The sequence below is a fragment of the Rana temporaria genome, chromosome 13 (genome assembly GCF_905171775.1).
Source record: "Rana temporaria chromosome 13, aRanTem1.1, whole genome shotgun sequence".
Taxonomy (NCBI): Eukaryota; Metazoa; Chordata; class Amphibia; order Anura; family Ranidae; genus Rana; species Rana temporaria.
In genome coordinates this window covers 43847400-43875184 of record NC_053501.1, presented here as the reverse complement: position 1 = coordinate 43875184, position 27785 = coordinate 43847400, and the positions used below count along the sequence as shown (strand labels likewise).

At 41.5% G+C, this 27785-nt stretch overlaps 1 protein-coding gene across 2 annotated transcripts in view; it reads right to left on the bottom strand.

Annotated features, from left to right (window-relative positions):
* Window positions 1–27785, bottom strand: part of PAX9 (paired box 9) — a 71611-nt gene continuing 43826 nt past the window's right edge. The window contains exons 4-5 of one of the 2 annotated variants that reach the window (XM_040332102.1): window positions 7264–7489; window positions 1–2089 (exon numbers count right to left, since the gene is read on the bottom strand). In XM_040332102.1, the coding sequence (XP_040188036.1) occupies window positions 1995–2089; window positions 7264–7489 (321 nt within the window). In that variant the 3' untranslated portion in view covers window positions 1–1994. Of the gene's footprint in view, window positions 2093–7263; window positions 7490–27785 lie in introns of both variants that reach the window. The other variant, XM_040332101.1, reaches the window with a different exon arrangement.

Here is a 27785-nt window from a genome sequence, read left to right as displayed (position 1 = left end):
TAAGACAAAATGTCCTCCACTTTATTGCTTCACATGATAAAGCACATACAGAAACAGAAAAGTGGCAATGGCACAAACTTCTTTATGGATTATTCCATTTAATGCATTGTTAAGCAGCAAGTAACTCTTAGACATAGTAGCATATTATAGAGGCTCTATGCCTATAGTCAATTGAGACTTATTAGACCCAATCCAACTGTCCTTGACCTATAAGGATTTGTTGACCTGCAAGAATATCAAACACATCTTGTCTACAAGACTTCTGATTACAGTCCATGGATTTAAGTGCTTCACATGAACCCCTTGATAAACCCAACATTAGCACAAAATGATGATGGCATTGAGGGCCAGACAAACCTGTAAGACTAGTGCATTGTACAATAATTTACTATTAGAAAACATATAATGCACAGTAATACATTTTTTTTTGCTTGGGGATACATTTTAAAAAAAAAGCTCAGCCAGGACTCAAATGGGTTGTAAAAACATAAGGCACAGTTTCCATTTTGTACACTTCCTCAGCAATCGAAAGACTTCCCATTAAATTATGTCCAAAGTGGGTAACTTGGACCTTATTTTTTGATGGATTTAATGATCACTAAGTGCATAGTTGCCAATAACTAAAAAAGCAGACTGACTTTGTTAGGCCTTGGCTAAGTTTTTAGCCAAAACCATCTCTGGTTGAACTATGTCCTGCCCACCCACCAGGTATTCCAAATCATTGCTTTTCAGACAAAATGCAGTCTTTTGGCATAAATGACAAATACTTAAAATATCAAATTTTAACAAATTCTTCAAGCAAAACACAGTTTCCTGATGGCTCCAGCCACGTTTTGATGTTGTGTTATCATCCATCTGCACTAAGTGTGACCATACACAGAACACTTTTTGCCAAAGATCCATCCAGTTTAAGCATTGCTTGCAGCAATCAGGAGATTCCTGGGCACCCAAAAATGAGTGCTTTACATCATTGTAGTTTCTACTCATGACAAAAAATGGAAACTATGTAGGGGTCTTACTGAACCCTACAAAACCCATTCATCTAGGTTGAGAAATTAGATGTATCAAAGCAGTGAGGTCAGCCAGCGCCCTTATTTATCGTATCTGCGTCTTGCTTTAAGTATATTAAACTACTATCGAAAATGGTAATGCCCTTAGGCTTGAACAGGCACCAGGTTTAATTAAAATTATGTACACAGCAATCTAAACTGTAAGTTCAAAAAGACCAAACAAATATTACCCCTACCCTCCCACCCATTTAAATCGGACCATAATAATTAAAAACATTACAAATGGACATAAGATATTATCATGTTTCCTGTTGAGTTAGGTGTATCAACTATCAGAAATGATAGCCATTGACCAAGGCCTGTTATAAAGGTTAAGAGCCTAAATCTTGGATTGGTTGAACAAGTCCTCCAGATCTCATCTGGCTTGATCACTTTGAGCGACCTTAATCCTTTGTTTAGTTCGGGTTTAAAACCCATAAGTCCCTCATGTTAGCTGCTGACGTTCTGAAAAGTTTTATGCAGCATGAGGTACAAATCCAATGTCCCTTCATTTCCTTTTCACATTTAGCTTGGGTTTTGCGGCTGGATTTTCTTTTTCGTTGTGTGAGCCTCTTCCTTTAAAAAAAAAAGCTACAATCCACAAGTTTCATAAAGGCACAATCTCTGATCATCGGGTAGCTAAAAGTTGTTATTATTTTTCTTTAAGTTCAGTTGCAAAGTGGCATGTTTTAAATTCCATTAGAAGGTGCAGAGATGTGGATCACTGAATCTGGAGATTCTTTCACAGTATGTCCGCCAGGTGTAGATCTTTCATGCTGACCCCACATCCAAGTCAAGGAGAGGCAGCTGGATGTACCATTGAAGTGGTCAGGTGTTCACATAAAGATCTATGTGATTGGCGTATCTTTGGCAGAGCTCCAGATGTATGATAGACCTAGGAATGTTTGACATTGTATGTCAGTGTGCAGAATACGTTCATGTTCTCTACGCACTTTGCATGTGGGCAACTGTTCCATGGCGCTGGGATGTGTGGTAGGACTGTGGTGATTTGCGGGTATGGAGGCTTATTTTAGTTTCCTCTGCTGAAAAAAATAAAACAACATCAGATTGTAAACAGGTTGTAGAACAGAAACATATTTCATGTTGAACCATCCACATACAAAAAAGTAACAAGTCAAAACATGAAGCAATAAGGTTGATTTACTGAATTCAAACAGACCGTTCACTTACAAGGAAAGTTTTCCTAGAGCTTAGAGAATGAGATGAAGCTCTGCTGACTTAAATCTTCCAATCTTGTGCAAACTAATGTACAGTTTTTTTATTTTCTGCATTTATTTGGGTATTCTTTGCATGGGGAAACCTTACCACATTGACTAAGATCATGGTGAAAATTCCTAGAAAAGTGAACAGCCTATTCGCCTTTAAATTAAGAGGTTAATGGGAATGGACCCCAAGGGTTATTTATGCTTTTTTCAACTATGCTGGACCTGTTATGCCTCGTACACACGATCGGAATTTCTGATGGAAAAACTCAGACGGAAATTCCGACCGTGTGTATGCTCATCTGAGTTTTTCCATCAGATATTCCGAGGAATTTCGTCGAGGTTTACATAGAGAACATGTTCTCTTTTCCTCCGATGTGACTTTGGTCGGGCTAAAGCCCGATCGTGTGTACAGGGCATTGGTGTGGCAAAAAAAATATTTTTTAAATAAAGGCAGCAACAGACCAGGAACAAGTAAAATACAATGTAAAGTGACAGTACACAAATAAAGATCAAATACACAAAAAGAAAGGAAAGCACAACTAAATAAAACACCATATAAGAATAGTCTAACAAAAAAGAAGAGTGTTTTATTGTTTAACCTCTTTACTACCGCCCGCCGTCAATTGACGGCAGCACGATAATGCTCTCGTTCTGGGAGGACGTCATATGACGTCCTCGCCTTGCCAAACGACCAGGGGGCGCGCACCCACCGTGTTACTGGGAACCAAATGCGCGTGCTTGGTGGCCGCGATGTCCCAGTAACTGAGCAGGACCGTGGATCTCTGTGTGTAAACACAGAGATCCATGTCCTGTCAGAGAGAGGAGACCGATGCTGTGTCCCTTGTACATAGGGACACAGATTGGTCACCTCCCTCAGTCAGTCCCCTCCCCCTACAGTTAGAATCACTCACTAGGGTACACATTTAACCCCTTGATCGCCCCCCTAGTGGTTAACCCCTTCCCTGCCAGTCATATTTACACAGTAACCAGTGCATATTTATAGCACTGTTCGCTATATAAATGTGAATGGTGCTAAAATAGTGTCAAAAGTGTCCGGTGTGTCCGCCGCAATATCGCAGTCACGGTAAAAATCACTGATCGCCACCATTACTAGTAAAAAAAAAAAAATGCTATAAATCTATTCCCTATTTTGTAGGCGCTATAACTTTTGTGCAAACCAATCAATATACGGTTATTGCAATTTTTTTTTACCAACAATAAGTAGAAGAACACGTATTGGCCAAAACTGAGAAAAAAATGAGTTTTTTTATATACTTTTGGGGATATTTATTATAGCAAAAAGGTAAAAAATATTGCTTTTTTTTTCAAAATTGTCGCTCTTCTTTTGTTTATAGTGGGGGGGGGGACACAGAGGGGATCAAATACTTCCAAAAGAAAGCTCTATTTGTGGGGAAAAAATGATTAAAATTTAATTTGGATTAAAATTGAATTTGGGTAAAGTGTTGCAAGACCACCTCCTCTGCCATTTTTGGATAATTTGGAGAGGGGGGGGGGGGCAAGCTGGTACCTAGGTTTGGCAGAAACTGAGCAGAAATTGCCCCCACCCCACCCTATCCTGCCTGCAACCTTCTGGGACACATCACAGGTCTCAGGAGGCTGGGGGACCATTTACAGGGCACGTGTGCAGTGGAAAGCCAGCTGTGAAGCCACAAGGAATGGCGCCAGAGGTCTGAAGACTGGCAAAGAACCGGCTCTGGTAAAGGACAGTGCTAGATCCCTGGACAGATGAGAGCGAGTTTATTAAAAGTCAGTAGCTACAGTTATACTGCATTGAAAAGTACAGTGTTACTTGAATTGTATTTCAGGCTTTGTTTGTCTTCAGCTGACAGAACTTAATAATAATAATTTAATAGCAATAATTTAAGACTTTACATAAAGTCTCAAATCTTTCATGTTATATAGTTTGAATACCATGCTATAGATAACATTTATCATTGTAAAAGAACATATTCCACACTTCTTTTTATTTCCATTTTTTTCAGAATAAAATGACTGAAAAGAACATTTTTTTCCCCAATTTAAAAAAAACATTTCCAGGCCTTCCCATTTTTGGTCTCCAGTTATTTGGCTTTCAGCTGTCTTTGATGTGGAATGTGGTATACAATTGGCATCCTGCCATTTTCTCCCAAGATTTGATGTCCTCAGTTTCCCCCAGGATTCCCCTGGAGAGCTGAGGGATGGCACTGGCATCTCAGCAAGGATATCAGAAAGCTAGTATTTTTTTTCTAGCAATTTTTAATGAAGAACGAGCTTCAAATAGCAGTACTTTCAATTTTGATGCAAGGTCCACTTTAAGCATGTTAACAATACATGCATTTGCCAACTGATGTGGGTTTTGTTTTGAATTTCAAATGTTTAACTCAGACACGATCACCAACTTTGAGAAACTTTGGAAATCGTGGATTTCGTATACTGTACCGGATAGCTTTAATGACGGGGTGATGATGCCATGGTAGCTTGCCCATTATACACAACCATTGCACAATACAACTAGTGACAACGGACCCAGGCCCATCCCTGCAGACCCTTTTATTTTACCCCCCTTCCCCTCCCCTTTTCAACCCTTCCTCCTGTCAGTTAATATGTGCGATTTATTTTTCTCACCATATCTTTCATAATCAACATAGACAAGGTAGCATATTTTAGATCCTTTATCCTCATATGTTTAAAAAGTGTATTAAACAAGAAACTTGAAGTTGTTAATATACAGTTAATTTGAATACGTGGCAACACAGGTAGATCTCCTGCATTATAAGTTTGAGCAATGAAAGTCCCCCCTGCTGTTGCCAAAATACTTTGGTCAAGTTCTTTTCTCTTTAATCTTGCATGTTAGAGCAAATACAATGTGTCAAGAATACAAAATGTTATTCCTTTTTAAAAAATTGTATCAACCATATGCTACTTGTATAATTTCATGTTGCAATTACTAAATAAAATAATTTTGACAAGGAATTTTAAATGTTTAACCTTATTGGTATTATTATAAAGTTTGTCATAATGGTAACAGACCCAACCGGGACAGGGACTTCTGGAGGGGGACTGCGGGGTAGCCTCTTGCCTTTTCACTATGGGCCCTGGCATTTAAAGGGAGCTACTAGCATTCAGGAAGATGTCCTGTTATATAATGCAAGATTAAATTACCACATTTAACAGTCAAGGAAGCCATGATATTCTCTGTCAACTGAAAACTCAGTGAAAGGATGAATGTGAAAAGAAAGTTGGTTAATGAGATTGGGACAGTCCTGGGTCTTCTTGAATACTGGTGCTGAACTGTCTGTGTGGGCACTGACCTGAGTCACCTAGGCTTGTCTAACACAAATATTATATATTAACATTTAATACATGATAACGAGTTCTCAAAGCACTATGGGTTATCTAAAGGGACAGCACAACATGGTTTGCTTTCCCTTTGTCAAATGGAAAGTTCCTACTGAGCTGAGTCATTGCTATGATGACAACAGGCTTCTTTCAGCAAAGCTGAAATTTAATCATGCTAATGTTTTGCCAAGGAGATTGTAGAATCACTTACTGGCTTAAATAAGACCAAATATTATGCATAGACGATATTTTATATTTGCTTTACCAAAATAATAAGCATATTTTTGTTGTCTGAACTACAATAAATTATGAAAGAAATATGTACAAAATAACTGCGTTCTTCTTTAAACTGCTCTATAATGGGACATATCTAATGGCTGGGTTACAGATTGGTCAATATAACTTATAAATATAGTTAAAATGTGAAAGACTTTAGGAGTTGTATTTAGAACACTGTATTGGAGTGGCAGGTGAAAACATAAAGTAAGTCCTTCTTAAACCCTTGGATCAAGGTCTGCTAAAGCACAAGTAGCTTTCCTGCTGAAACAGAATATTTCTCAACGTGGTTTCCTAAAAATCTTATATAAAATAGCCAGTAAGGGGCTAGCAAGGAGTTGTGCGGTAAACTACCCACTAGGTCACTTCCATAGGTGTATGCAGCATATTGCATTAGGGTGTGCATCCCAAAGCTCAAACAAACATCCGTTTGTTTGTGTATATAACACAGTTTACTATGTTTCAGTTATTTATGAACACAGTGAGTGATTGGTACCGATCATTCACTGTGTTCATTCACAAAGGGAAGGGTCCCAGGCAACAGTGGGAATCTGCTCCATGTGGGGTGTTTAGGGTGTACCCAGGCACACCCAGCACACCCCGTGCACACGCCTTTGGTCACTCCCATGAGAGAAAATACTGAGTGTGTGCCCCATGATGTGGTAACAGGTTCTGCTGTATGAAAACCACTTTACAAAAATTTAATGAAAATAGTGTTGACTAAAGGAACCTGTCAGATTGATTTTCAAGCCTTGACTGTAGAAGTTACAAAAACTGGTTGCTATGGGGTTGATGGATCAAAACTGTGCTAAAAGAAAGATGTCATGTTGCCTATATCGGCCAATAATTGTGCACCTGTCATTTTACAGTCCTGGATTCTTATCTCAGTGTTAAAGCTGTGTGAATTCACTGGAAATCACTAAGCCACATAAAACATAATTTCACAGATTTTTAAATACATATTTAAGATAAAATAAAGATCACATACCGTGTTTCCCCGAATATAAGACCTACCCTGAAAATAAGACCTAGCGTTATTTTTTTAGGAGGGCTGCAATATAAGCCCTACCCCCGAAAATAAGCCCTAGTTTAAAATGTTTATAACATCCTATAATCCACTCTATTACAGTAGTATATAATGTACAATGTGTGTGTTTCTGTAATATAATTGCAGGTCCAGCAGGTCACAGAAGCGCAGAACGGCGCTATAATGAAGGTATTTGGCACAATTATATTACAGAAACACACACTTTGTTCATTATATAATACTGTATTGGAGTGGATTATAGGATTTAACAATAATAATCATAATACCAGAAACAATCAATTATACAAAGTGTGTGCTAATAACCATCCCAGGCTTGTTTGCTTACCTTCTCGTGCTGTGTGCATGCCTTTAAATGCTAGTGACGCTGTGATGTCACAGTTGTGCGGTGACAATGGGGTGCTTCCCGTGTGCTGCCATCCATGTCCTGTAACATACCCTGTTGGTGCTGCTGTGCCGTACGCCATATAGGGGGAGACGGGTGCCGAAGTGGGGTATGGAGTCATGCCCGAAGCTGCCACAAAGCTACCAACTGTTGGTAATCCACTGGCTGTCTACAAAACAGATAAACTTTATGTTGCAGGTATACAAAGAACATAGCTAGTGCAATATATTTAAATAAACATAAAAATGTGAGCTACCACCAGAATGCTGCATTGTTGCCAAATGCTCCCAATTTTTAAATGGTCCTGTTCTGAGAGTAGGCAATGGGAAATCCAAAATGTTAAAGTTGTAACCAAAGCAGGAGGTGAGGGGAAATCTTTCATTGCGGACACTTGTTATTGTGAAATTTACACATTTCCTCCAAATTCTTGGTGTATCTCCAGGGCAGAAAATGAAGGTAAATATTCTTAATGGGACACAGATGGCAAAGAAAAGCTGATAGGGTTGTTAACCAGTACCATACCCCCACTCTATTCAAATCTAAACTAAATGTTTTTGTAGCTCTTTAAGGGCTCTTTCACACTTGCTGTGGAGTTTGGTGCCCTCTGAAGGATGATCTACATTTAGATTGCTTTTCAGAGGGCATTTGACAGGCAGTGCGGAGGCAGTACACTGTATTGCAGAATGGTCCCATAAAACTTAAAAGACAAGTATGGGCTTTAAAAAAAAAAAAAAACCTTATGCTCACCTAGGTGGATCCATGCTGCATCTGTCCCCACCAGCTCTGCAGTGAGAACTGAGCGATCAAACAATGTCATCGTTCAGTTCTCCCCCTCTGAGCAGAGAGTGGGGACTGTCAGTCAATTAGACTGTCAGAAAACCTCTCCAAAGTGAGGGAAATTCATTCTTAGATAGCTGTCTTTGGAACGGTTGTCCGTAAAGGCAGAAGGTTTTTTATCCTAATTTTATGCATTAAGATAAAAAAAAACTTCTGTGTGTAGCAGACTTCCAGTACTTACCTGAGCCCCATCTCTCTCCAGCGATGTCCACGAGTGTCTTAGCCATCCAGGACTCTCCTCCCGATTGACTGAGACACAGCAGTGGCGTCATTGGCTCCCGCAACTGTCATTCAAATTCAGTTAGCCAATCAGGGGAGAGAGGGGGCAGGGTCAGGTTGGGGCTCCGTGTCTGAATGGACAAAGGGAGCTGTGACTCGGCTCGGTGTCCCCATAGCTAGCTGCTTGCTGTGGGGGCACTCAACAGGAGGGAGGTGCCAGGAGCAGCAAAGAGGGACCCGAGAAGAGGAGGATCCAACTGCACAGAGCAGGTAAGTATAACATGTTTGTTATTTATTTTATTTTATTTTTTTAAACAAGACTTTAAAATCACTTTAATAATCCCTGTTCTGGTGACAACTGTAATATGTTTGATTTCCCATGACATGTAATAGGTTCTCATTACTATGGTATTCATAAACCTACCCCAATCTTTTCAAACGAAACAACTACAAAAAAAATTGTTTTAGATATACTTTAAAATGCAAAAAAAAAAATAAGTTTCCAATTTAAAAGCATATTATATTGGAACATACAGGAGCGCTTTGCACTACAAGAAGAACTGCTGTAAAACATTGGCTAAGCAGCCCCTGGAAATGTTACCAAAAATGTCATAAATAATACAGAATTTTAAAATATATGCTTAATGGGGTTTTAAAAAACAAACATGGAAGCTACTTTGTAAAGCATTTTTTTTCAGCTTGAAAAATAAAAATCAAGGCTGCCAAAGACTGAAAAGTCGGTTGTCATTTATTTTTTTTATTTTTTTTACTACTAGACTGCCAATGTACTATCAATTTCAAATAAAGCCTTGAAGTTGCACAGAGTGATTCCTTTAATATGTGTTTATTCCCAAAAATGGCACCTCATTTGAAGCAATGTGCCAGACTTACAGCAGTTTTAAATTCTGATCCAGCTGAACAATAAAATGTCCTGAAAGGCCAAGCAAGTTTGAGAAAAAAACACATAAAATGATCTGCCTTTCTCTGTCATATGTATGTCAGAAGAATATCCTTTTATGTAGCATGTATTATATTCTTACCAATGGATTTAGACAGTTGCAGTGCCTATTTCCTTCATGATGGAGAGTAAAACAAATCTTAATGCCTGAACGCAGTTTTGCAACTTTGACGTGTGTTAGTAAAACTGTACATATCATTGCAAATACTTAGTGGCCCAGATTCAAGTAGAATCGCGCAATATTTGCGTGGGCAAAGAGCAAATTTTTTTCTCTGCGCCCACGCAAATATTGCGCTTTGCCCGCGATTCACGGAGCAGTTGCTCCGTAAATTGTGCGGGCAATATGCTAAGCAGCCGGGCGCAAGGCTGCCTAATGTAAATGATCCCGCCGGGGGCGGGAATCATTTAAATTAGGCGCGCTCCCGCGCCGAGCGAACAGCGCATGCTCTGTCGGGAAACTTTCCCGACGTGCATTGCGGCAAATGACGTCGCAAGGACGTCATTTGCTTGTAAGTGAACGTGAATGGCGTCCAGCGCCATTCACGGTTCACTTACGTAAACGACGTTAAATTTGAACGTCGCGAGCGGGAGGCGCAGCTATACTTTAGCATTGGCTGCGCCTGCTATTAGCAGGAGCAACCTTATGCAAGGCGCCGTACGGAAACTCCGTACCTTGTGTCGGCAGGGCCTGCGCAACTTTTGTGAATCGGTGGTAGTATGCAATTTGCATACTACACGCCGATCACAAAGGCCGCGCCCCCTAGCGGCCAACGCAAGAATGCAGCCTGGGATGTGAAGGCATAAGGAGGCTTATGTTTATCACATCCTAGGCTGCATTCGGTGTAATGAGGTTCCTGAATCAGGAGCACTCGTTACACCGGAGCAAGTAAGCACTTGCGCCGCGCAACTATGGTTGCGCGGGCGCAAGTGCTTCTTGAATCTGGGCCAGTGTATCTGATAAATTATACCCTGTCTTTCAGGACAAATTGGGATTTCATTTGGTGGTAAATAGTAATCTATAGTTCTTGATATTTTTCCATCCAAAAAAACTGGCACAAAATATAAAAAAAATTATCATTTGTTAAAAAATGTAGCCGTATATTTCTTGCTATGACCATAACCTACCAACAAAGAACAACCCAAAATAAATTCTCCTACTCCTGATCGCAGGGTTACCAAATTTGTGTAGAGTTTTTGTTTATACCTGTAGTAAGGCCCAGAAAAAAGTGTGCATTTCGCTTTTTTTATCCAACCTAAAACACACTGACCCTGGCCCTTGGACACTAACCTTTAAATCTGACCCTGACTATTGATACTAACTCTGGCCCTGACACTGACCTAGATCACACCTTGATCTAGCTAGTTTATATTTATTTCTTTTTTTACACACACTTTTATTTGCTTACATTTTTCTCCTCCGGCAGGGAGAAAAACATACAATGGAGAGAATTCAATAAAATTACTGCATCACTTTTCTGGAGTTAAACCCCTCTTAATATTGTGTTAATTTCTGAACCATTTGCCACACTTCTGGTTCTGACAACGACTCATGCACCAAATTCTGGTAGTTGTAAAATGTGCCACCTTTACATTGTGTCGCAATGAATGCGCTAAATGTAAAAGTGAAGCTAATTAAGTCCAACTCTGTTTTGCTGTACAGAGAGAAATATGTGCATTCTAAAAGTGGTGCAACATGAGCCAAATCCAAGTACAAGTTTTAGACAAGTTAATGAATTTTTAAATACCGTATTTATTGGCGTATAACACGCACAGGCGTATAAGGCCTCGTACAGATGACCGGACAGTCCGCTGAAAACGGTCCGCCGGACCGTTTTCAGCGGACATGTCCGGCCGGAGATTTCTGTCTGATGGTTGTACACACCATCAGACAGAAATCCGCACGTACACGATCCGCGGTGACGTGGCCGCGCCGTCGCTGCAACGATGACGTGGCGACGTGCGCGGCCCTGGAAGTTCAAAGCTTCTACGCATGCGTCGAATCACTTCGACGCATGCGAGGGATGGCGGCCGATCTGACATGTACGGTGAGTCTGTACAGACGACCGAACATGTCCGACGGACAGGCTTCCAGCGGACATGTTTTTAGCATGCTAAGAAACATTTGTCCGCTGCAAAACGGTCGGCTGGACAAATGTCCGCTGGAAACCTGTCCGGTCGGCCGTACACACGACCGAACATGTCTGCTAAAACTGGTCTGCGGACCAGTTTCAGCAGACATGTTTGGTCGTGTTTACGAGGCCTTACACGCACCATAACTTTAAGGCCTCGTACTCACGACCAAACATGTCTGCTGAAACTGGTCCGCGGACCAGTTTCAGCGGACATGTTCGTTCGTGTGTAGGCAGTAACGTACAGAATTCCAGCAAACAATCGTCGGCCAGACCGTTTTCCAACGAACAACTGTTTCCTGGTCTTGCTTTAAAACAGTCTGCTGGAATCGTGTCCGTCAGACATGTTCGGTCGTCTGTACACAAAAGCAGCGTACAAAAACCCCGCGCATGCTCAGTCCAAATGAGGAGACGGGAGCGCTCGTTCAGGTAAAACTCGCGTTTCTTTGGGATATGGCACATTCGTCATTAGAAACCTTTTATTCTAGCAAGAGAACAATGTCTTAAAAAGGCGCACTAAACCACATTTTAAAGCCTCGTTTTATTAATTCTTCTCTTGCTAGAATAACCCCGTTCTCTTGCTGATGCAATTTCAATAGAGTTGTCCCATACTGAAATGTCACATTTCTTGCTTGTGATGTAATCCTTTAATAATGTTTTCTATGCCAGACGTGTGTTTTGGTTGGTGGTCCTCCATAATTTAGAGTAGTCATTTTTGTAAAGGAATGTGCATTTTTTTAATTTCTTTTTTTGTTTCTAGTTATGTCACCATTTAAACTTTTTTTTTTTTACATGTTTTTTTAAATTTTTTTTTTTTTTGTTGGTGTTTCATTAGAGAATATTAAACCATGTTGGCACACCAAATGTCCCCCCCCCCCCCCAAGGAGTGTGTCCTTTGTAAATTACCCATTGTATATTTATTAAAGGTTTGCTGCCTAATAATCCCCACAGTATATCAAACAATAGACATGTTTTCAAATGAAAGCAAAAGGCCTTTTATTCAGGCAAATGTCATCACAAAAAATAAAAAGAACAGCAGCACTAGAATAGATAGCAAACTATATGCAAACTTGCATTTCCAACATGGTGAAGGATAAACTTCCAAGCCTCAGGAGCCAAACACAAAAATATGAAGCAGCAGCACACAAACAAAGGAACCCAAACTGTGGTAGTACAAACAAGATGTCCTTTATGTGGAAGGAAATGGAAGGCAGAAAATCAACGTTTCCTCCTCTTTCCAGCCTTCCCTCCAGGCAGCCTTCCAGCGGATCGAACACGGGGTCTTGCAGGTGGGGTTGATGTGGCAGCAGGAGGATGGTGTTCCGCAAGCCGGGCCGGGTCACATAGCCCAGTGTCTGGGGTCAGCAGGCCCCTCTGCATCCACCAAAGGACCTGGTTCATCAGGGCCTTTGCCAGTCTTCTCTGGTCCTCCTCCCCTTCATTTAAATCATGGGCCAATGAGGCACTGAAGGCCTCTGTGGGGTTGAGGGGGGCCCTCATGATGGCGCTTGCCTCCTGGATCATGCGGAGGCTTGCCTCCTCCACAGGCCTCAACTGCCTCCTTCGGCCTGATGGCCTCACCTGGGGGGGAGAAGACTGGCTGGTGGTGGTTCTCCTGGCCGGGTGGACCTGCTGCAGGCCACTGGGCCCAGCCTCCTCCTGGCTGCCACTGACCCCGGCCTCCTCCTGGCTGCCACTGACCCCGGCCTCCTCCTGGCTGCCACTGACCCCGGCCTCCTCCTGGCTGCCACTGACCCCGGCCTCCTCCTGGCTGACAGACACCTGAGGATCTGCCACCTCCTGGCTGATCTCTTCTTCCTGTGTGGAAAAAAAAAGAATTTTTTTACAATTTCGCTAAATAAAACCACACTCATTTTCATGTTTTTCGTTCAGTATTTTCTGTTCATTATTACTTGAATACACTCTACTTCTGACCCCTGCAGTTGTCATCCCTGACACCTATTTGTCTGTACACCTTTTTGTTTGCTTTTTTCCAGCTTGGTTTTTTTTTTACAATATCTAATCATTAATCCACCAAGAATTATTTACGCCATAAATATAGAGGAAACTACTATACCTCCTCATCGAAGGGTGGCAGATCTGCATCTCTGTCAGCCAGGCCCTCTTCCTCCGACTCTGCAGGGCTGTGGTCATCTGGGGAATGTCCGCTGGAAGGTAGCATGGAGGAAAGGTTGGAAGAAAGACTGGACATCGTTTTCCTGCCTTCCATTTCGTCCCGCAAAAAAGCCATCTGTTTATAATACCACAGTTTGGGTTCCTTTGCTTGTCTTGCTGCTGCTCCCGATTTTTTGATTTTATTAGCTTTGTATGCTCTCCTGTATGTGCTTCTGAGGTTGGCAAGTTTATCCTTCACCATGTTGGCAGTGCATCCTGGCACCCAAGTTTGCATATAATTTGCTAGCTCTTCTAGTGCTGCCGCTCGTACCTCTTTATTGCAATATAACGAGTGTTTTGAATTCCACAGGATGGGCGTGTCCTGGTATTTTTGAAGTAAGGCCTCTATAGATTCCTTGCTTTGTAGGAGGTCCATTGCAATTTTTGCAAAATTATATTTCTTTTTGAGTCTAGATTACAAAAACATAAACCACAGAAAAATAAATATTCCAAAGGATCAGCGTTGACCTTGATCTAATATGTGTCTTCAAATTTATTACCTATATCTAATTCCAAACACAGTCTCTCTTGTTTAAACAATGATTGGCAGCTCGGCCGCATTGCTTGTACCAAACATTGATTTGCTAGATGCAGAGCCATTGTTCACATTGCAGTAAATATTTTAAATATATTAAATTAAACAATGCTTACAAATGACAGTTTTCATCTAGGCACTCTTTCATGTGTAAATCTCATACCCCTGACAATGGATGACATAAAAGACACTTCCTAATGACCTCTGTACAACCAACACTTGAACAATACTTTGCCTGATCTGAATACACCATTCAAAAACTTGTCAATGAGGTACAGCATTGTTCACATCTCTATTTTGTGAGGTGTCCAAAAGCATTTGGATACCAAAATAACATTGTGGTACCCCATAGACAGAATAGCTTAAAAAGGGTGCAACCAACAGCCCAAACCCCCATCCCATGTGTCTACATTTTCAAGGCCTCTGCTGATCACATTTTTAATTTCCTTACCTTCCTGTCTCTCGCTCCTCGTTTCTCACGCTCGCCTAATTACCGCGTAAGATGCGTAATCACGGCGTAAACCTTTTAAACACTCCGCGTATTTATGAAACCCCGCCCTCGTCACCTTTGCGAGGCCCCTAATCAATGAGTTTAGGAAATATGGCGTTAACTGTGTATGTTCTGGATGCGCTCGAAGATTCTCCGCGTAACGGACGTAAACACGTTGTTTGCATTCTCTACACTCCGCGTATGTATTAAACGCCGCCCTCTTCTCCGCCCATGGCGTAAGAATTCATCTTTTCCACGCCCATAATCTCTGTGGGAAAGGAAAGATGGCGATGTCACACGAGCGGGCACGATGCTCTCATGCCACAAGTGAAGGGACAGAGGCAGGGACGTCCCGATCAAGGAAAAGAAGATATAAAGCCACTAATATGCGGTTCCAGGAAATGGTGGAGTTAGTTTACATCATGCGAAAAAAGGACTATGATGGTGAATTAGGGCCATACAAGACCCCTAACCGCCGAAAGGCACATATTATGGACAAGGTGGCGAGGAGAATGCAGAGGATGTTTGGGATCACCAGGTCCAAGGAACAGCTGAGGAAACGCTGGTCAGACTTAAAATTGAGGGAGCCACATCAGATGAAGAAAATACTTAAAATTCTGCGTAAAAGTAAGTAAATATATATTGGGGTTGGGGGGGGGGGGGGTGGTGATTGTCTGCAATAATGTGTTGCCATGTATATTTCACCATCTGCCTCCTTGGCCTGCTTGTAATTTTAAAGACATGTTGTTATTTATTTTTTAGAACATAAATAACTACATATTTACAAACAGTGTTCTTAGTAAACAACGTAACATCACATAGTTTATCAGAAAGGCTCGGTTATTCCAGGAACAACACACCTGGACATGGCTCACTGGCCAAAAACTTTGTTTGTAAACATTGTGTAAAAGCTAGTTCTAGAAATAATATGGTAATAAAGCAGATGTTTTCACATCTGCAATGCAGAGCACCTGTGTCTCCCCAAATCAAAAATGGGTTTTGGTAGGGTCTCCCAGAAATACAGTTTAGGGGGGACATCCATGTGTGTCACTTTGCTAAAAAGGGGCAGGATCAGAGCTTGCCATATAGAAGTAATTGCAAAATGTAGGTTTGGTGAAAGATAAAAGTAACTAAATGAAAGCATCTTCTAAGCAATGTGTGCGATTTATGCTCTCCAATATCTGTGTGCTGATGAGTCTACATTTTTTTTGGTTTATTTCAGGGGAAAGAAGTCGCCAGCATTTGGAGGAGGCAGAGAGGGCCAGACAAGGCCAAAATCTGCCATCTCAACATGTGGAGGAGGAGGAGGATGTGGAAGGAGAAGAGGATGTGGAAGGAGAGGAGGATGTGGAAGGAGAGGAGGATGTGGAAGGAGAGGAGGATGTGGAAGGAGAGGAGAATGTGGAAGGAGAAGAGGATGTGGAAGGAGAGGAGGATGTGGAAGGAGAGGAGGATGTGGAAGGAGAGGAGGAAGGAAGAAAGGAGGAAGGAAGAGAGGAGGAAGAAGTAATTTTGGACTTAGAAGTCATAGCAGATGAAGGGCAAGTGGCGGAAGAACAATTTGGCGATTTGAAAGAAGGTGGATTGATGGATGAAGGAGGAGTCCAAGATGATGGGGAAGTGGTGGAAGAAGGAGGAGTGATTGAAGATGATGGGGAGGTGGTGGAAGAAGGAGGAGTGATAGAAGATGTCGAAGAGGTGGAAAGGAGAAGCCCATCAGGTCAGTGTCACCCTAGCTTGATTCAAAAAAACATATGTAGATAGGCCTCATTGAAAAATAATATTGTAAATGCCATTTTTTTTTTTTGTTTTAGGGGAGGAGGATGGTGTGCCAATATTTTCACGTGCAAGTGCTGCTATAATTATTCAGCAGGTAATGGAGTGCAGCACTGAAATGCACAATATGCGTGAAAGGATGTTTCTCATGGAACAGAATGTAACAAATGTCCTTTTGTAATGCAGCACGGAAATGGACAATATGCGGCAAAGAATGATGGTCATCGAATCTAATTTTAAGAACATTATTGACATGATGGGCCGTGTCAAAGACTGAAACACCCCCCGCCCATCCCCCGCCCCCACAAACATTTTTACAGTTTGAATAATGAATACGCCAAAATTTGAAGATACACACACAGTGTGCCAACATGTGCTATCTGCCATCACAGAATATCTAATGTCTGTGCTTTGTGGGTCCAACCCCCTCCTCCATCCTCAAGTAGTTGAGAGGAAGGGTTTGCTCCCACAAAACACAGACATTGATCACCCATGATGTCAGATAGCACATGTGGCCATTTGTCTGTTGAACCAATGACATTTGGCGAGTTTGCACTGAATGTGTGTATCTTCCAATTTTGGCGTGTTCCAGTGTGAAAGCACACCATGACTGACTGCTGTTGTGAGTTTTTATATTTTTGGAATTGGATTTTGTTACTTTTTGACCATGTTGAACATTTTGGGATACTATAAAGTTTAGACCATAAAGAATAAACAACGCCAAAAATTTTTAAAAATATATATATAGAATTATAAATCTCTCTAATCACTGAATTTAGTGAAGTAGAGATTTGACTCCAAATTCTCACCTAAAAATTTTCTTTTAGAAAAACACACCAAAAACAAAAAAAATGGTTAAAAAATTATTGTTTTTTGTGCCTAAAAAATATGGCCAAAAAAAAATTTAAGGCGGTAAACACCCCACCAAATATAATCTATATATATATATATATGTAAACAATAAATCTAACTATATTTGAGTAAAAAAAAAGTGAACTTGTTAATAAATGTATAATCTGCATAATATTTTTGGTTGAATTACCTGAAAAAAAAAAAAAAGTTTAAAAAATTTTTGAAGACTCCTAAGTACAAAAGCAGGGAGTAATGAAAAAAATATAAAATTATTTTTGGGGTCATGAACAAGCAAAAATTAAAAAAACTTGACCTCAACATTTACAAATGGAGTTGCTTCTTATTTCTAGACTCAATACCCTGTTTGTAGATGAGTGAATACTGTGCAAAATGTGGTTAGTTACTAAAAGTGGAGAAATCAATTATGCATTACAATTGAAGAAGTTAGTTAGAGAACCAGGAAGACAGAAAAAGAGAAAAAGCATTAATGACAAACAACTGTATAAAGTCCAATGGTCTAATTATTTATTATTTTTTAGAATATTCCTTTCTTTGGGGGCCGAATTAGAAAGAAATATGATCTGGCATAGCAATGGCCCCCCGACCCATGAAGTACTCAACATATTTGTCGCGTACCTCACGAGCTGATTGGGGGGCCAAGCCAGCGCGACCAGTGTCCAGCCCGGGAAGGGGATCTGAGGGTAGTCTTGCCTCAGAACCGATGTCGGGTAGGTACGTCTGGGAGTGCCTGCGTAAAAAGTTGTGCAAAATGCAGCAGGCAAATACAACGGTGTCCAATTTATATTCCGCCAGATGTATCGATGTCCTGAACAGGCGGAACCGGTTGGTGAGTATCCCAAAGGCATTCTCGACTACCCTCCGAGCCCTGGCCAACCGAAAATTAAACACACTCCTCTCTGAGGTGAGGGTCCTCTGGGGAAAAGGCCGCATGAGGTGAGGACCAAGCCCGAAAGCCTCGTCCGCTAGGAACACAAACGGAAGTCCTTCCACATTATCTTCATCTGGTGGCAATGCCAGACCACCAGCTTGGAGACGATCATAGAAATCAGTCCGTGCGAACACTCCCCCATCAGACATCCGGCCGTTCTTCCCCACGTCCACATATAGAAACTCATACTGTGCCGACACCACCGCCATCAACACAATACTATGATAACCCTTGTAATTATAATAGTAGGACCCCGAGCGGGGTGGGGGCACAATGCGGACGTGTTTCCCATCTATTGCTCCACCGCAGTTTGGAAAATCACACCGCTGGGCAAATTGGGAAGCCACAGACTGCCATTCCTGTGGTGTGGAGGGTAGCTGTGGGGACAAACAAAATTAGAGATTTAGTACTTTGTAACAAATACATCCTACAAGCATCCTTGTGACAGTTCACAGTATTAAAATTGCATTAGAAAAATGTGCATGGAGAATTTGGGAAATGAAATATATAGGGCCACTTCATTAAGAGACTCCACAGCCCTCTGATGGGGACAATAAAAGTTTGAAGGGGGGGACACAAAAACCAAAAAGTCCTGTTTGAAAAAATGGCAAGGTGGGTTTGTCCCTAGGATAGCATGCTGGACAGGTTAATATTGGGTAAGGGACAAATATGCAGGTAGGCCAAGAATAAAACATGTAAAGCTGATATCAACATGCATAGGGAGAAAAGGTAACGTTAGTTAAACACACAGCATATCTGGGAAAATAAAAATAAAGTTAGTTGGCCACATTATTAGAGCCAGGAAACTTACCTTAATATACTCCTCATGCATAACTTTGATGATGGCAGCACACGTGTCCGGTATGATGACCCCAAGCGCCTGCGGAGAGATGCCTGTCGAGAACTTGAGGTCCTGCAGGCTCCTCCCAGTCGCCAGGTACCGCAACGTGGCAATAAGCCTCTGCTCGGCCGTGATGGCTTGGCGCATCACAGTGTCCTGCCTCGTGATATAGGGGGACAGAAGATCCAGCAGACGGTTGAATACGGGGTCCGTCATGCGGAGAAAATTCCTAAAGTCATTAGGATTATTCTCCTGGAGTTCCCTAAGCAGAGGCATATGTGAGAACTGGTCACGCTGGCGCAACCAATTCTTGGTCCAGAAACGCCTCCGCCCCCTGTTTCTGGCCAAAGTACTGGACAAATGAACATATCCAGCAGCCATCCCATAAACAGCACCAACTCGCGAAAATTGACGCTGCTGCTCCATCATGGCTTCAAACCGGCCGGCTGGTCAGTCAAGAACACACTGAAACAGAAAGCACTCGCAAATCCAGCACTACCTGCGACAAACGCGTGACAAACAGATACGAGCGCACAGGATGCAACTGCTAAAGCAGAAACAACCTGCTTGCCTATAGCCGAATGACAACTACGTTACCGCAAGCACACGCACTGAACCCGTGAATACACGCTGTCAAAGCCTGGAGACCGAGAAGCGCGAATCAGCTCTAACCAAACCTTCACTAACACGAGCAAACACGTAACTAGCAAAAGAGGAACAGAGGGCGGCGCCATTAACTTTGGTCTTCCCCTTTATAGTGACGTCGTACGTAGTTTACGTGCACGCGTTCCGGTACGACGGGAATTTGGTCCGCTGGTGTGTACACGCCAGCGGAACAAAACACAAATCAGCCTTGTACGCCGGAAACTGTCGGGCAGACAGTTTCCAGCGCACAGATCCGGTCGTGAGTACAAGGCCTAAGAGGGAAGTTTCAGGAAAAAAACGTTCCACAGATCCCTGCATATAACACGCAGGCACAGTTTACCCTCTATTCTCAGGGTAAAAAAGTGAGTGCTATATGCCAATAAATACAGTATTACATTTTCTTATAATAATAATTATAAGAATATTGATTGCATTTTACACAGCAGCTGTTACTATAGGGATCAGTATCGTGGGTATTTTTGTGTATATATAGGTTCATGAATTTGGCACATTCTATACCACTTTTAGAAAGCATGAGAAAACTTTAGCAAAATCTGCCTCTACCAGTCTTTATGAATTCCAGGGAATGTGTATTTTCCTCAATTCAAGAGGAGAAAAAAACACAGGGGTGAGCTGTATAGTAACTGATCAGAGTGATAACCAATCAGAGGCTATCATAGTGGTCAGATGGTCAGGAACCAGTCCTCCTAGTCCCCACTTATTAGTATGAGACCCGGTGCTCTCAGCACAAACATGGCAGTGAATATATGTGGCCTCACAGAAGAAGACACACTTCCGTGAAGCCACATATCTGCGTACACTCATTGTCGAGAGGTTAAACACATGTTGCACTAAGGCAGCCCATTTACTATTAATAGGGTACCAGTGCATTGCAATGAATGAAACACTCACATGGCCATTTATTTACAATGCAGTGCAATGGTGCACTATGTTTTGGTTGAGCCTCTACTGTAGAGTGCCTTGGGGTGCCATTGACAATTAATTGTACTTAAAATAAAGCAGATGTATCTCTATGCTTTGCAGACATAAAAAGTGCCCTTGTAAGATTACATTGGCACATTAAAAGCCCCAACGTGGGGAAAAAACCTGTCCAATATCCTGCTCGCTTGGCTGTACTCTTAGTTTACTAATGGAAGCTTGCATGCTATCCAGTGAAAGTTATTATTTTCTTTTTGTTTTTTTACCTTTGTATTGAAAATATAAAAAAAAAAGTAATAAAAATGGTCAATTGTAAAAATTAAAATCTTACTTATCTTGTATCATTGTAATTTGACAATTATAATAATTTGGGGTAAATATCTGGGGTTGTGCTGATTATGAAAGGGGTTGCGTTACGAAAAATGACTGGAAACAATTTTCTTTCTAATTTAATATAAAATGATTGTATCATAAAACATATTTAAATAACCTATCACGTTAAAACATATATATAATGCGCAATTTGTTGGGGGCAAACTATAAAGATACACAGTTCTTTGGAGGAAAGTTAGCATATGCTCGGGATTAAAAAATGAATGGCTTATAGAGTTAAATCAATTCCAGTAGTATTCAAAGCCAAATTTTTTTCATAGTTTTTGTTGTGGGTGAGGATAAGCAGCCCCTTTCAGGTTTTTATTGCTGTCTGTGAAGATTTGTGTTGGTGAGGTGACCCATGGACATAAATTGTTGGAAAATTCAAGGTTTTATGGAATTCTACCAGTAGAGGAGTATTGGGTTAATCTTCTAATGAGTACACTTGATCTGGAAAAGGGAATGACCCCTCCCTTCACTTTGAAGATATTTTCCTTCACTTCTTGTTGTGTCTCCAGGGCAGGAAGTGATTGAAATTTCTGCAAGGATTTAAATATACTTTAAAAGACTTTAAAAGAAGCTGCCAGTTTAGGCTCCCCACCGCCTTACCTACTGATTTTTACTTTCTCCCTGTACCTCCCTTCTCCTCCACTTGCATCAGCTTTGAGTCTAATCATTGTGTAAGCTCTTTATCAGTTATTGAAACACCCCCCCCCCCACGCGCTCTCAAGTAACAGTGTTTGGGCCAGGTGATTTATCAGTCAGGCCCCGTACACACGACCGAGTTTCTCGGCAGAATTCAGCCAGAAACTCGATCGGAGCTGAATTCTGCCGAGAAACTCGGGCGGGTGTACACTTTTGTCCGAGGAAGCCGACGAGGATCTCGGCGAGGAAATAGAGAACATGTTCTCTATTTCCTCGTTGTTCAATGGGAAATTTCGGCTCGCCGAGATCCTCGGCGGATTCACAAGGAACTCGACGAGCAAAACGATGTGTTTTGCCCGTCGAGTTCCTCGGACGTGTGTACGGGGCCTCAGGCCCAGGCATTGTAGAGGTCCTATAATAACCATACCCTTGGGTACTAGGCATTTATAGGAGCTCCTGCAGACAAATGGAGTGGCAGGAGCAAAGCAAATGTAAGTAACAGTGGGAGGGAAGGATGTTAAGGGAGCATTACATGCACTCCATTAATGGATGTCTCACATGTCTCAATTACCATTCCTGTGTAACATTCATCAGCAAGGCTGCTTGTAGTGTCCATTTGGAAAGCATGAAGGATAAAGTAGGAGGACAATTGCGAGAGAGGGACAGAGTGTTGTCTAACTATAACAGGAAGTGCCCGAACAATGGATCACTGGGTATTATTTTAATTTAAGTTAAATATTAAAATAAATATATTTGTTTCGTGTTAAAGCTCATTTGAGATTTTAAAGATAGGATCCACATCTACTTTATTACATCCTAGAATTGTGTAGGCCCGGATTATAGACAGGTGCATAGAGAGCTTGTGTATCATAGATTAGTCAAAGACAATACTAGCAATGACTGGCACATCTAAGCTAAGTGAATCAAACAGGATTTGTGGTATTTGGTGTGAGAAGTTGTTTAGAAGAAAACACACTTTAAGGGTCTCAATGTCTTCCACATGATTGTAAGTCAAAAAACAATTCACAGCTTGTTGACTAGAAGCCTAAATTCCCATTCTAAGAAACCCACAAACAAAGCCAATGTTTGCAAAGTAGTTTTGACCTTAAGAGATACACAAAGGATTCTTTAAACTTGAGCCATTGAGATCAGCTCCTTCTGTTTGTATAGACATCATCTTGAATGATATGAAGTAAACAGGAGGACATTTAGAGAGCCCCAAATTCTCATGATAAGTGGCAGGTGAATTAACTTTTCAATAATGGAAACCTACTGCCTTCTCCGGTTTCAGGAAGCAAGGTGAGCTGTTTGTGAGAGGCATTAAAGGCTATGTTGTTTTATTTGATCTTTGTGAAAAGGTTCCTCCTGATGTGATCTATCACAGAGTGCTGGACTGGGACTAGAAAGTGTATGCTGAGAGCCATCCATCTATTAAGGTACCTCTAAGTGTTCTGCACATACCTGGAGTGTCTAATGGCATAGGGGGGGGGGGTAGGCCAGTCCCCCTGTCAGAACACAAAGACTCTGCGGGGAGATCACTGCACTAACATTTCATAGTTAGTACAGCTACCTCTTAGGCCCCGTACACACGGTCGGACAAAACCAATGAGAATGGACCGAGGTTCAGTTTCATCGGTCCAAACCGACCGTGTGTATAGCCCATCGGTCTGTTTTCCTTCGGTCAAAAATTTTAAAAGATGCTTCAAAACCGAACCGATGGACCGCTGCCTGATCGGTCCAAACCGATGGTTAGTACAGAAAAGCATCGGTTCAAAACTCGCGCATGCTCAGAATCAAGTCAACGCATGCTTGGAAGCATTGAACTTCGTTTTATTCAGCACGTCGTGTGTTTGACGTCACCGCGTTCTGACCTGATCGGTTTTTGGAACGATGGTGTGTACGCACATCAGGCCACTTCAGCGCTGAACCGACGAAAACGGTCCGTCGGACCATTCTCATCGGTTTGGAACGACCGTGTGTACGGGGCCTTAGGGGTTTTTTTTTATCAGCCTGCTGGGATGAATGTAAAAAAACTTCTTGTATGTTCCTAGTATCAGCATTTGGATTTGGACTTGGATCTTTCTGTGGAATCCTTGGTGTGCTAATGACATTTCTACACTTTGATTGCCTACAGTTTCTAGCCAGTGGTCATTACAGCACCCGGCATTACTACAGCCGTTTTCAAGAACGTGTACGTGGGAAATATTACGTTTGGACCTAGCATTAGCAGAATGTACAAGAGGTGATCTGAGACTCCAAACATGTTACAAGAGACAGAGACTATGGATATGCTACAAGAGATGATCAGAAACTGCAAGCATTCGGTAAGAGATGGTCAGAGACTTTGAATATGTACAAGAGATGTTCAGAGACTTTGTACATGCTACAAGAGATGGTCAGAGACTTTGAATATGTTACAAGAGATTATCTGCATACCTGCTACAGGAGATGATCAGAGTCTCCAGGCATTATTAATGAGTTGTCAGAGATTGGGGTATGCTTCAGGAGATTTGGGAATTTTCCCCAGAGCTTAGCAAATGGGGTGAAGCCCTGCTGGCTTACATCATCCAACCACGTGCAAGCAAAAATGCTTTTTTTTTAATTCTCCTGGCACATGGTATTATTTGCAAAATAAGGTTTCACCCAATTCACTAAGCTCTGGGTAAAATTCCCTTGAAAAATGCAACTTCCCTTGCAAAGTGGACAGCCTATTTGCCTTTGGTAAATCAACCCCACAGGCTTGCATTGTGAGAAGGAGCAGTACTGCCCAATCATGATGTAGCCCTTCAATACAAAAAGCAGAGCCTGCCTATGTAAAATACAAATATGTCTGCCACCATATACAAATACAGCTACACATACCACAGAGAAACAATTTTTTTAGCACATTAACACATATCAGTAAGATTATTTACATCAAGCTGATATTACCCAATTATATAAAACGTTTTGAAAATACTATAAATTCCCTTTACTAAGATTTTTTCTCCACTCTGCTTCACTTCTCCTCTTCCTCCTGAACTATATTATGAATGAATTACTCAAAATTACTTCACCGTCACATTGCCAAGTCAAACTTTCACTGATATTTCTAGAGTGTTTATTTTTAGATCACGTGTGTTATTACTAATTTCGCGGTAAATGCTGATCATAACTTTGAGTTCTCAGTGACCTGCGTGACACTGGATTTTATGGCTGACATAAAAATATACTCTATATCTCTTTCCCATAAGGAAGTATGTAGCCAATCTATTTTCTGTTTAACATAATGATTCCATTGAGTACAATAGTGCCACCAAGCAGGGACAGTTAAATGCACTTTCTTTTCTCTCTAAGCATAAAGCAAATATAACATTATTAATACTGTATATACGTTACAGAAAATTATTTTTAATCAACACGGTAAAATTAGGAAATTACACTGACCTGTGAAAAATAAATATATTTTCATTATGAAACAAGATAATCTGTGGTCAGGACCCAAAGCAGAATACATGTTAATAGAAAACAGAACCGGTTCCTTCCATGCTGTTTAGTAAATATATTTAAAGCAGAACTTTACTCTATCAATCAGCCAATCAGCATCAACTATGTTAATCCATATACTACTAGCATTAGTGAATAGATAGGTATATCATATTGAAACCAATCGACTTTAAAGCGGTCCTCCACCCTAAAGTGGAGTCCCGCTGATCGGAACCCTCCCCCCCTCCGGTGTCACATTTGACACCTTTCAGGGGGGAGGGGGGTGCAGACACCTGTCTAAAGACAGGTATTTGCACCCACTTCCGGCCACACGATACGGGCGAAAGACGGGCATTCCGTCACATCCCGTCTGTCGCCCGTTGTGTGCTGGGAACACTCGGCTCCCAGCACACAGCGTGTGAGCCAATCGGCGGGCGCAGCGCGACTCGCGCATGCGCCGTAGGGAACCGGGCAGTGAAGCCGCAGCGCTTCACTTCCTGGTTCCCTCAGCGTGGATGGCGGGGGGAGCAGCAGAGTGACGAGCGATCGCTCGTGCTCTGCTGCGATCGGCGCTGGACTCCAGGACAGGTAAGTGTCCTAATATTAAAAGTCAGCAGCTGCAGTATTTGTAGCTGCTGACTTTTAATATTTTGTTCCCATGGCACATCCGCTTTAATGCTTTTTGGTCAAAGCTTATTTGAACAAGGTGAAAATGGTTCTAAAGGCTGAAGTTTTTTTTTACCTTCTGGCATAATACAGCAATGTTCACAATAGCCTCGGCTGTCCTTCTGTCAATCACAGCCAATGAGGAGAAAGGGAGGGGAGGGGATAATGTCTTATCGATTCATAGAGCAGTGGCTCGTGAGCAAGCACACAGCGGTGTCCCCACGGCTAGCTGCTTTCTCTGGTGGTACTGCTTGAGGGGGAGGAGCCAGAAGCACTGGCAGGAGACCCGAAAAGAATCGGATTGAAGCTGCTCTGTGCAAAACCACAGCACAGAGCAGGTAAGTATAAAATGTTTGTTTAAACAGAAAAAACTTAACCCAAATAGGTGTAAGAAAATTGCAGAGCTAATTAATATAATAAATAAATAAACAATAACATATAAACGCAATGACGCCACGTAATAAGGCTTGTGCACATAAAAAAAATGAAAAACGACATTGTCTTAAAGTAGAACTATATGCAAAACTTTCATTTTGGCCAGAGTAGACTTATAACCCCTGTTATAAATAAGGAAGACTTATAACCTCTGTAAGGTTTATTTTTGCCTTCTATGTCCCATTGGGGAGATTTAACGTCACATCCTGTCCCATAGCCAAAACAGGAAGTGAGAGGAAATCCCTGCAAATCAAGGCAATCAGTTTGTCACTAGATCTAGTGTCCCCATTGGAAGATTCCTCCTCGATTACTTTTCTAGGGACAACCCAAAGTTTGGGATTTTCTTTTACTTTTACTTTTAATGATAATGGTAAACAGGACAAATAGAGAGGGTAAATCTCCCTAACAGGGACAGTAAAACTGGTGGGTGTTCTAATCTATCTCCACTCTATGCAAAACTAAAACGTTTTGCCTTTAGTTATACTTTCATTTTAATCAGATGGCCTCTAAAACATTTGTTATATTTCCTGAATATCTATATATCTACATTATGTTGGGCCAACTCAATATTGAACTCTACGGACTAAGACTGGGATGCCTTTAAAGTTCATGTGCGTGTAAAGGCAAGTGTCCCAATACTTTTGGTAATATAGTGCACATCTATATATATACTAAACAATTTGTTGATATTTCATTGATTGGTATCTGCTGTTAGGTAGCTGAACATTCTATTCAGAGAACAATGAAGAACGTGGCAGAATGTGAAACATTCTCATTTCTCAGCTCTCGAACAATACACCACTGTGTTTGTATGGAAGCGTTAGCAAGGCAGAGAATTAAAGAATACAAAAGAAAAGGCAAGGCCAAGATATTGATCTTGATTCCTGGGCTCTGATAACATCTAACTAATCCACACATTATTTGGAGCGTATTTGACTGGCGCACATCCACTTCTCTTACATGTCAGAGCTGGTAGACAGAAGAGTCTGTTAGCTGATAGAAGAACACGTTTCATTGCTCTGATCAGTTCTAGTTTTACAGTTTAGCTGCCAACATTTCTCCCTATCAGTATGATTTATTTGCTTTTGTCGTGAATGAGATTCATGTATTCACGTTTATAGCTAGATCCTACTGTTGATTTAAATATGTTTGAATGAATGAATGAATGAAAAACTTATAAAGCGCGGCGCATGCGAACTGAATCGCTTCTGGGCGCTAGTTGTTCGTGTCTCATGACATCAAAAGAGCAGAGTTTTGATTCGTCTTCTGAAAGTCAGGTGGTTTTCCTCCAACCGAATGCTGGTTGGTAAAGCGTTCCATAGTCTAGGACCCTGAAAAGCAAACCTTCTTTCTCCTTTGGACTTGTATTTGTTTTTTGGTACCCTGACCAGATTTTGGTCGGTGGATCGCAGAACGCGATTCGAATTGTGAGGTTCTATCTTGTCGCAAAGATATTGCGGAGCCTTCCCATGGATGCACTTATGTGTCAGGCAGAGTGCTTTAAATGCAATTCTGTCTTTTACTGGCAGCCAGTGAA